Source organism: Gouania willdenowi, chromosome 10 (assembly GCF_900634775.1).
Source record: "Gouania willdenowi chromosome 10, fGouWil2.1, whole genome shotgun sequence".
NCBI classification, from domain to species: Eukaryota; Metazoa; Chordata; class Actinopteri; order Blenniiformes; family Gobiesocidae; genus Gouania; species Gouania willdenowi.
The window spans coordinates 9,859,374-9,870,226 of NC_041053.1; the positions used below are offsets into that span (position 1 = coordinate 9,859,374).

Here is a 10,853-nt window from a genome sequence, read left to right on the forward strand (position 1 = left end):
TGAGAAACGGGGTACTCGTCATCCCAGACTTCGGGTGAATGTGCCTCAATGAGTCCAACTTTGTCGTTTTCATGAGAAATGGGGTACTCGTCATCCCAGACTTCGGGTGAATGTGCCTCAATGAGTCCAACTTTGTCGTTTTCATGAGAAATGGGGTACTCGTCATCCCAGACTTCGGGTGAATGTGCCTCGATGAGTCCAACTTTGTCGTTTTCATGAAAAACGGGGTACTTGTCATCCCAGACTTCAGGTGAATGTGCCTCAATGAGTCCACATTTGCCGTTTTCATTAAATATGGGGTACTCGACATCCCAGTATTCAGGTGAATGTGCCTCGATGAGTCCAACTTTGTCGTTTTCATGAGAAACGGGGTACTCGTCATCCCAGACTTCGGGTGAATGTGCCTCAATGAGTCCAACTTTGTCGTTTTCATGAGAAACGGGGTACTCGTCATCCCAGACTTCGGGTGAATGTGCCTCGATGAGTCCAACTTTGTCGTTTTCATGAGAAACGGGGTACTCGTCATCCCAGACTTCGGGTGAATGTGCCTCGATGAGTCCAACTTTGTCGTTTTCATGAGAAACGGGGTACTCGTCATCCCAGACTTCGGGTGAATGTGCCTCGATGAGTCCAACTTTGTCGTTTTCATGAGAAACGGGGTACTCGTCATCCCAGACTTCGGGTGAATGTGCCTCGATGAGTCCAACTTTGTCATTTTCATGAGAAATGGGGTACTCGTCATCCCAGACTTCGGGTGAATGTGCCTCAATGAGTCCAACTTTGTCGTTTTCATGAGAAACGGGGTACTTGTCATCCCAGACTTCGGGTGAATGTGCCTCAATGAGTCCACATTTGCCGTTTTCATTAAATATGGGGTACTCGGCATCCCAGTCTTCAGGTGAATGTGCCTCAATGAGTCCAACTTTGTCGTTTTCATGAGAAACGGGGTACTCGTCATCCCAGACTTCGGGTGAATGTGCCTCAATGAGTCCAACTTTGTCTTTTTCATGAGAAACGGGGTACTCGTCATCCCAGACTTCTCGTGAATGTGACTCAATGACCTGTGCCTCGGTTTGACTAGAGGAAAAATTTAAAAAGATTAGTATAAAATTCAAAAGAACAACAAGTTGATTTCCATGTGCACAAATGCTTAAACAGTGCAGTTACTCACTGTTCTCTGCTGTCTGGCTCCTGGCTCAGGTATGACCCCGTAATGTAGGGATGCTGAAGAGCATCAGTGGGAGAGATTCTCTCTTCCCCATCCAGATTCAAGAGTTCTTTCAGGAACTCGATGAAGGCCTTCCTGTCTTCGATTGTCTCATTGTGCCATAGTTCAGTCATCTGGATTAATAAAAATATAGAGCGTTAGGTCAATACACAAGTTCATACCTCTCTTGCTCATGTTTACAAAAAAGAAACAGTGAGTAAATTCAGCTTATAAACGCATGTCTAAAGTAGGTTACATTTTAAAGAAGAGATCTCTAAGTATTTGAACTCAAATATCATAGAGAACACTTACATAGAGCAGGTCATCTAATGATGACAAATGTGGACGATATTCGGGCCACTCCTCAGCTTTTGTTCTGTTCCTAGACTTGTACTCTTCTGGTGTCTGAGGAAACACAATGACAATAAAAGGGGTTTAAGATACGTTTAGGGCAACAATCAAGGTTCAACAACAATAAAAACTATGTTTTACCAGCAACCTCCATCTTGTGCCCAATTCATCCACCTCATGACAAAAGAACTTCTTGCTGTAAAGGCCAAATTGGAGCTGTTGTTTTGATGGCATTCCCAGCATCTCCACCATGCTCTGCATCTGCAGAAAGAACACAGTTGCACACATTAGGGGCAGGTCGTCAAGACTATCTATACCGGTGTACATGTGAAAAAGAGAATGTAGGTAATTAAATGATTGGAGGGATGATGTATAAAAAAGACGACCTACCATGAGGTATTCGCAGTGGACAGGAAAGAGGTTGTCATTAAGGAAGAGGAATGCCAGCGTGCAGCCCGCTCCCCACATGTCAATGGCCCCCGAGTAAGGAAGGCCAAGACAAATCTCTGGGGCCCTGTGAAGCAAAATTAATGAAAGACACTTTAGAACTCTATATCTTAGCATTAAGTACCAACACTATAATAACACAGATTTGTTACAAAAACCTTTTAGTTAGGAACCAGCTCATAGCTCATAATTAAGATGCAATAGGCATAGACTGCCGGGGGGGGGGGTCTGGCATGCTCGGTTGGAGAGAGGTTGGAGAGGGCGTTAAGAGAGAGGTCATTTAGGTTAGAGAGGGACCGGAGAGGGTCCCATTCCTCTTTCAAACACTCCCTCTATGTCTGCTTACTCCCTTGTGTGTTTGCTCCTGTACTCCTTCTGGCTTTTGTCTTGCAGGTCCGTGGGATCCTCAGTGTGGAGTTACAGAGACTCAGCGGCTCTGTCTCCACCCTTTTCTCTGCACACACCCAACACAGCATAACGTGGATGGCTGTTCATCATAGGAATGGGATCCACACAAGGTTCCTGCTGCTTAACAGAAGGTTTTCCTTGCCGCCATGATGAATTCATGTTGGGTGTGGGATACATATGTATGTGTATATACGTATATATGCATATGTGTGTATCCATAAAATGAAGAGTCCGTCCTTAAGACTGCTCTACTGTAAGGTGCCTTGAGATACCATTGGTTATGATTTGGCGCTATACAAATAAAGATTGATTGATTGATTGATTGAAATCCAGAAGTTGTTCAGGGTGACACCCTCATACCTGTAGCCGGTTGGTTGAATTCTGAGCCCGGGCGTGGCGGCAGAAATGGGAGAAGCCACTCCAAAATCAATTAGCTTTACGCTAAATGAACTGTCATCAATGTTGACCATCATGATGTTGTTTGGCTTGATGTCATTGTGCATTATTTTTACAGCTTTCAGTCCCTGTAATGCCACCATCAGCTGCAGGGACACAATGAGAAAAGGATGAGAATGGAGTTCCTCTTATGGAGCTGTTTAAGCTCAGGTTTGAACTCATGGCTTTCTTAATTGATCAGCAAGTAATAAAAAGATTCATACCTGCTTTGCAATAGGACGGATGAAGTTGACGTTTAATGAACGGACCAGGTGGAGCAAATCCACGTCCAACAGCTCAAAGACGAGGCACTTATGGCCCAGGTATTCAAACTGCTCATAAAATGTCACCAGATTGAAGTGGTCAGCATTCAGAGAGCTGATGGTCTTCAACACTGACAGCTAGAGGGGAAAATAAGGACAATTAGATCATCTTCATCACTTTACCCCAAAAATTCATAGTTAAAGTTCTGTTGAAGGCACCAAACACTTACTTCGTCCTCCACATTTTGAAAATACGTCTTCTTTAGGATTTTTACTGCCACCAATTTGCTGCTGTTGTGAGCACGACACTTGGCAACTTTCCCAAAGCTACCTTCTCCGATAAACTCCAGGATTGTGTACCGAGTGGAGGGGCTGTGGAGGGCATGGCCTACCATTAGAGGATGTGCTGTCAAAGTGGATAGACAGGGCACAAGGTTAGTATTCAGTATTTTAACACTAATAATCAATCAAAGAAGGAAATCTTGTTCTGTACTGTCACTTCTAAAGTTTGTGTTAGAAAAAAAGGCCAAAAGAAAAAGTCCTGAGTAACAAGGGCATCAATAGAAACGTAATGGTAAAAATATCCAGCAAGAATAATAATAAAGTACGGATACTTCAAAACTAGTTAAATACAGTATTAAGTACTTTAAGTGCATTTGTCCATACTTAATGTATGCATGTACAATATAGCAAACAGTTTATTGATGTTATTTGAAAGTGAACGGTTGTCTAACTGCAAGATGATAGAGAACCCAACAGTATCTACTTGTAGTTTGGTTTTAAAGAAAAAGCAGGCCTGCAAATCCACTATATATGTGAAGTCCTGTCTCTCTATTGACTGCATGTGTAGCACATCCTCATTTTCTGTTGGTACACTGAGCATTTTATTTTTGCTGTAAAAGTTATTCAAAATATTTAGGTCAAACACTCTTATATTTTGTATGACATGCACACACATCTTTGGCTCTGAAAGCTCCCACGAAGTGTTCCAAACATATTTTCTATAGATAATCTGTAATTCTTTATGGAAATCTAGTGATTCCTTCACTGACTACAGTGTTTTTTTTAATTTTTTTTATTTATTTTAGTAGATTACAATTCCTCCTCATATTTTGTATGTAAATTCTGTCTTACCTGTAGCAGCCATTCCTCACTCAGGTCTTTACTATTTAACCTTTCAAACTTCACAAAAAATGCTTGTTTTACTTGTTAATACAAAGATTCTCAGAGAGCTTTTGCTACTTGACCACTTGCAGTGAGAGAAGCAACTGACGTTCTAAAATTGTTTGGTTCTCTTTCATCTTGCTGCCACGGCAACCATTCAACTTTCAAGTAATGTCAACAAACTGTTACCTAAAAAAAAACAAAAAAACTTGCAAATCCAGTAAGTTTTAACAATAATAATTATAAAAAAAAAGTATTAAGTATTAATACATGGAGCTTCTCCTGATATATCACATCCATTCTGTGAACATTGAGGTCAAACACTTTTTTTATGTATTACATGTAGGGATGGGAATTAAACGCGTTAATTGCGATTGATTAAATAATTACAGAAAAATAACGCCGTTAATCGCTTTTTTTGCGCTCCTAACAGAGCGGAGCCTTTGTTATTTAAAGTGTTCCCGGTATACCCATAATACTGATGCACAGACTACAATACAAGACGGGACACAGGTGTGCTTCTTTGGTGTTAATTTTGGCTTGTAAAAACACCAGATGGAAAACAAAAGCCAAGTTGTTTTCAAATTGTTCAAGAAAGAGAGTTTGCTGATCACTGGACCTTTTGCAGCCTCTTGTACCACCTCAATGCTAACATGTAGCGGCTAGCGTGGACACTCGCACAGTGCTAGCTGCTACATGCTAACACGCTGTGTTGTCTGTACACACTGGACATGATGACAGGGTTCAGAGCCAAAATGAATGTCTACGACTGACAAATGAACAAAACTCACTGGATAAATGTTATTATCTGAAGGAGAGAAAAAGCAACAAGTTCTGTGTAATTACACGGACTGTGTTCAATGATGTTATTGCTCAGAAAAGTTTGGTTACTGTTTTTGATGCGTTAACTTATAGCACTTCATATGGACCTGATGTTTTATTTCATTTCTATTTTTTTATTCTTTGAAAATTGACAAAAATACACAGCAATATTCTCCCCTGATGGTCTGAACTAAAGGTAGCAGCAGCCGTTGGGATTATAGTCTCAAATACAGCTGAATTATAGTAAATAGCTACAATAACCACAATAATGTTATTAATATAAATGAAAATACCTGAAGTTGAGGGCTTTTCTCAGATAATTTTAGGTGAGATTAAAAAAGACATTAAATAAACAATTACAAAGCACAATTAGTTAAACACTCAGTTTTTTTTTTTTTATCTCTTGACACAAATCATTTAAGGAAAAAATATTTATAAATATATTAAAACCAGAGTAAAAGTACTTTCTAAAGATCTAGGAAATCTAGTGATTCCTTCAATGACTACAGTTTTCTTTTATCTTAGCAGGTTAAAATTCATCCTAATATTTTGTCTGTAAATACTGTCTTACCTGTAGCAGCCATTCCTCACTCAGGTCTTTACTATTTAACCTTTCAAACTTCACAAAAATGTTTGTTTTACTTGTTAATACAAAGATACTCAGAGAGCTTTTGCTACTTAACCACTTGCAATGAGAGAAGCAACTGACATTCTGGTATTGTTTGGTTCTCTTTCATCTTGCTGCCACGGCAACCATTCAACTTTCAAGTTATGTCAACAAACTGTTTCCTATATTGTCCATGTATACATACAGTGTGAACAAAGTAAGTTAATGTACTTAAACACTGTACTTAACTAATATTTTCAAGTATATGTACTTTACTTGAGTATATTATTTTGAGATATTTTTTACACTACATTTCGATTGATGCCCTTATTATTACTCAGTACTTTTTCTCTGCTGTCAGCTTAGTTTTTTGCAATTGCTTCATTTCTGATAAATAGTTTCAGTAGATTCTATGATACATTTAGTCTGTCACACTCATCATTGCGTTCAGTATTTCAACACTAAGACCATGGAAATTACATCTTGTTCTGTCACTCCTAAAGTTTGGATTCAAATAAAAATAGCAGGCCTGTACACACTTAGGCTGTGAAAGCTCTCAAACTGCTTCAAACAGTATCATCAACACAAGATATTAAACTTGTTTTTGAAGGGAAATATTTTCTCAATATTATAACCACAGTTAATGTATTTTCTAAGGATAATCCATACTTTTATTTATTTTATTTTTTTTGAAAGAAAATCTAGTGATTCCTTCAATGACTAAAGTGTTCTTTTATCTTAGCAGATTAAAATTAATCATCATATTTTGTCTGTAATTTTTGTCTTACCTGTAGCAGCCATTCCTCACTCAGGTCTTTACTATTTAACCTTTCAAACTTCACAAAAATGCTTGTTTTACTTTTTGATACAAAGACACTCAGAGAGCTTTTGCTACTTAACCACTTGCAGTGAGAGAAGCAACTGAAGATTCAGTTTTGTTTGGTTCTCTTATATATTGCTGCCACGGCAACGTTCACTTTCAAGTAACGTCAACAAAGTGTTTCCTATATTGTACATGTATACATACAGTGTGAACAAATTAAGTTAATGTACTTAAATTTTGTACCGGACCAGTATTTTCACAGAAATGTACTTTACTTGAGTATTCTTTTTAGGGGATAATTTTACATTTCTACTGATGTCCTTATTATTCAGTACTTTTTTAATTCAATCAGCTAAGTTAGGGGGCCAAGCCCGGGGACAGGGAACCGCGAACCCTATTGTAATCGTTCCGATTATTATTATTATTAGGGGGCCAAGCCCGCGGGGCCTAGGACCAACGGAGCACGGAACCCTATTGTAATCGTTCCGATTATTATTATTATTAGGGGGCCAAGCCCGCGGGGCCAGGGAACCGCGTATATAAGCATACGCGGTTCCTAGGACCAGCGGTGCTAGGAACCCTTTTGTAATCGTTCCGATTATTATTATTATAATTGTTACCTTTTATAGTTCCGTTGGTAAAAGTGGTGCTGCAGAATAAACCGTGCAAGGTAGGGTGGTGCCCTTTGGTGGTTGGGTCCAAAACCCCCAGGGGCAAAAATTCACCTATATCCGCCAGCAGGTGGCGCTATAACAAAGATCAACGCGTTTTGGCCAATAACTCCCACACCTTTTGTTGCAAATTTAAAACCTTCATATCCACAGATTCCTTGAATAGCACTGAATTACCTGGGCTAGGCCACGCCCAGGTAATTGGAAAACTTACTTTTTCGAAATCCTCCTTTGGGTTTTGGCCAATCAGCGTGAAACTTGGCACGTACAGTCTTCAGTTGGACATGATATACAGTTAACTAAATGAGTTTGTTCGGGTAAATTATGCGCAAATTATTAATGAGTAAAGTTTTATAGCTCGCGATAAAAATGCAAACTGGCGCATATCTCGGTCAAAATAAATGCTAACAACACCAAATCTGAGATCCTTAGTTGGCATGTGACTGTGAAGAAATGCGACAAATTTGAATGATGTAGGCCACTCGGGGGCGCTACAAATAACGAATATTTATATCTCCTAAATGGCAAGACCAATTTTTACCAAATTTGGAGGGTATGATCTTGGTTCCCTCCTGAGGCGATATCTCAAAGTTAATCGCAATTGGTCAAAGTGGGCGTGGCTAATGACATCATAACACATAAATAAACAAACATTTATTTCTGCTGAATTCTTATGTTGAGGGCAGTGAAATTTACAGAGTCGATATAGAAGACCACATAGACCACCCATACCAAAATTTGTGCCACTAGTTGGCGCTATTATTTTCAAAAATTTTTGGCCTTTAACTTTCACAATTTAATTCACATCTTCATAAAATTCAAATCCACTTGTTCCCGACATTGAGTCGCATTTTCTGACATAGGCCACGCCCACTCCCACAGCACAATGCTCTTTGTAAGTCACGACATATCAAAAACCTACTTTTACAAATTCCTCTTAGGGGGTTTTGTCCAATCAGCGTGAAACTTGGCACGTAGAGTCTTCACTTGGACCTGATCTACAGTTCAGCAAAAAAAATTGTTCGGGCAAAATATGCGCAAGATATTAACGAGAAAACTTTTCTAGCTAGCTATTAAAATGCCAACTGTTGCATATCTTGGTCAAAATATTTGCTAAGACCACCAATTCTGAGATCCTTGGTTGCCATGAGACTGTGGGGGTATGAGCCAAATTTGAATAACTTAGGCCTTGAGGGGACACTGCAATTATGAGAAATTTATATTTCCTAAATGGCACAACTGATTTTTACCAAATTTGGTGGGTATGACCTTGGGTCGCTCCTGGGACCGTATCTCGAAGTGAATCGCGATTGGTCAAAGTGGGCGTGGCTTATTACTACATAACATAAATAAACAAACCTTTATTTCATCTGAAGTAATATGTTGAGGGATGTGAAATTTACAGGGTAACTATAGAAGAGCACACAGATCACCCATACCAAAAAGTGCACCACTAAGTGTCGCTAAAATGGGTGCAAATGCATTTTGGCCTGTAACTTTCACACTTTAAATGACATCTTCCAAAACTTCATATCCACCTGTTCACAGCAAATGGCACGTTGGCCTGTGTCCTGACGCTCGCCACGAGTCCGTCATCCTTTGTGACGTACTTCCACGGGCTCCTCTAAACCTGGGGCAGAGTCGCACGGGAAGGCTTGGCCCCCTTTAATAACTGCTTGCAGTTCTAGATATATTTATTTTTATTATGTTTATCTACTTTTTCGAACTCCTCCTTGGGGTTTTGTCCAATCAGCGTGAAACTTGGCACGTAGAGTCTTCAGTTGGACGTAATCTCCAGTTAACTCTATGAGTTTGTTCGGGTAAATTATCCGCAAATTATTTGCGAGTAAAGTTTTCTAGCTAGCTATAAAAATGCGAACTGGCAAATATCTCGGTCAAAATAATTGCTAACACCAAATTTCAGATCCTTAGTTGGCATGTGACTTTGAGGAAATGCGCCAAAATTGAATGATGTAGGCTACTAGGGGGCGCTACAAATAACAAATATTTATATCTCTCAAATGGCACAACTAATTTTTACCAAATTTGGAGGGTATGATCTTGGGTCCCTCCTGAGGCGATATCTCAAAGTTATTTGCGATTGGTCAAAGTGGGTGTGGCTTATTACTTCATAACATATAAATAAAAAAAAACCTTTATTTCAGCTGAAGTATTTTGTTGAGGGCTGTGAAATTTACAGGGTAACTATAGAAGAGCACAGAAATTACCCATACCAAAAAGTGCACCACTAGGTGGCGCCAAGGGGGCGCTGCAAATATGGGAAATGTATATCTCATAAATGGCAAGACCAATTTTAACCAAATTTGGTGGGTATGACCTTGGGACGCTCCTGGGACCGTATTTCAAAGTGAATCGCGATTGGTTAAAGTGGGCGTGTCTTATTACTACATAATATATAAATAAACAAACCTTTATTTCAGCTGAAGTATTATGTTGAGGGATGTGAAATTTACGGGGTAACTATAGAAGAGCACACAGATCACCCATACCAAAAAGTGCACCACTAGGTGGCGCTAACATTGATGCAAACGCATTTTGGCCTGAAACTTTCACTCTTTAAATCACATCTTCCAAAACTTTATATCCACCTGTTCACAGCAAATGGCACGTTGGCCTGTGTCCTGACACTCGCCACGAGCCTGTCATCCTTCGTGACGTACTTCCACGGGCTCCGCGGAACCTGGGGGCCGAGTCGCGCGGGAAGGCTTGGCCCCCCCTTTCATAACTGCTTGCAGTTATAGTTATTATTTTTATTGTTACCTTTTATAGTTCCGTTGGTAAAAGTGGTGCTGCAGAATAAACCGTGCAAGGTAGGGCGGTGCCCTTTGGTGCCCTTTGGTGGTTGGGTCCAAAACCCCCAGGGGACCTTGGACGCAAAAATTCACAAATATCCGCCAGCAGGTGGCGCTATAACAAAGGTTAATACGTTTTGGCCAAGAACTCCCACACCGTTTGTTGCAAATTTAAAACCTTCATATCCACAGATTCCTTGAATAGCACTGAATCACCTGGCCTAGGCCACGCCTAGGTAACTGGAAAACCTACTTTTTCGAAATCCTTCTTGGGGTTTTGTCCAATCAGCGTGAAACTTGGCACATAGAGTCTTCAGCTGGATGTGATATACAGTTATCAAAATGAGTTTGTTCGGGTAAATTATAAATAAATTATTAACGAGTAAAGTTTTCTAGCTAGCTGTAAAAACAAACTGGCGCATATCTCGGTCAAAATAAATGCTATCAACACCAAATCTGAGATCCTTAGTTGGCATGTGACTGTGAGGGTATGCGCCAAATTTGAATGACGTAGACCACTAGGGGGCGCTACAAATAATGAATATTTATATCTCTTAATTGGCACAACCAATTGTTACCAAATTTGGAGGGTATGATCTTGGGTCCCTCCTGAGGCGATATCTCAAAGTTATTCACGAATGGTCAAAGTGAGCGTGCCTTTCAGGGTACCCAAGGACACCCTGAAAGGCGCCTCTAATTATAATGTATTTAAATATTTATTGTTAAAACAAGCTAAAAATCTACAATAAATACACACAACACAACCATGAATAAATGACACTTTGCTTTCTCTATTTTATTGTACTGATTTCTACTTTTTCTATGCAGTAAAATATTTGCCA

At 39.7% G+C, this 10,853-nt stretch overlaps 1 protein-coding gene across 1 annotated transcript; it reads right to left on the reverse strand.

The window, feature by feature from the left end:
* Positions 1-1,495: 1,495 nt before the first annotated feature.
* Positions 1,496-4,258, reverse strand: LOC114470697 (homeodomain-interacting protein kinase 3-like). Its single transcript, XM_028459042.1, has 7 exons — positions 4,246-4,258; positions 3,342-3,517; positions 3,073-3,249; positions 2,774-2,955; positions 1,949-2,072; positions 1,700-1,819; positions 1,496-1,612 (listed from the first exon to the last, which is right to left on the reverse strand). The coding sequence occupies exons 1-7, from the start codon at positions 4,256-4,258 to the stop codon at positions 1,496-1,498; spliced, it is 909 nt and encodes a 302-aa protein (XP_028314843.1).
* Between the last annotated feature and the right edge of the window lie 6,595 nt (positions 4,259-10,853).

Bases quoted from the DNA above. Each gene is read 5' to 3' on its own strand.
- LOC114470697 (XM_028459042.1), bottom strand. The intron at 3,250-3,341 runs GTAAGTGTTTGG...TTTCCCCTCTAG, and splicing joins TTCAAAATGTGGAGGACGAA to CTGTCAGTGTTGAAGACCAT. The intron at 2,073-2,773 runs GTATGAGGGTGT...TTTGCTTCACAG, and splicing joins ATTCAACCAACCGGCTACAG to GGCCCCAGAGATTTGTCTTG.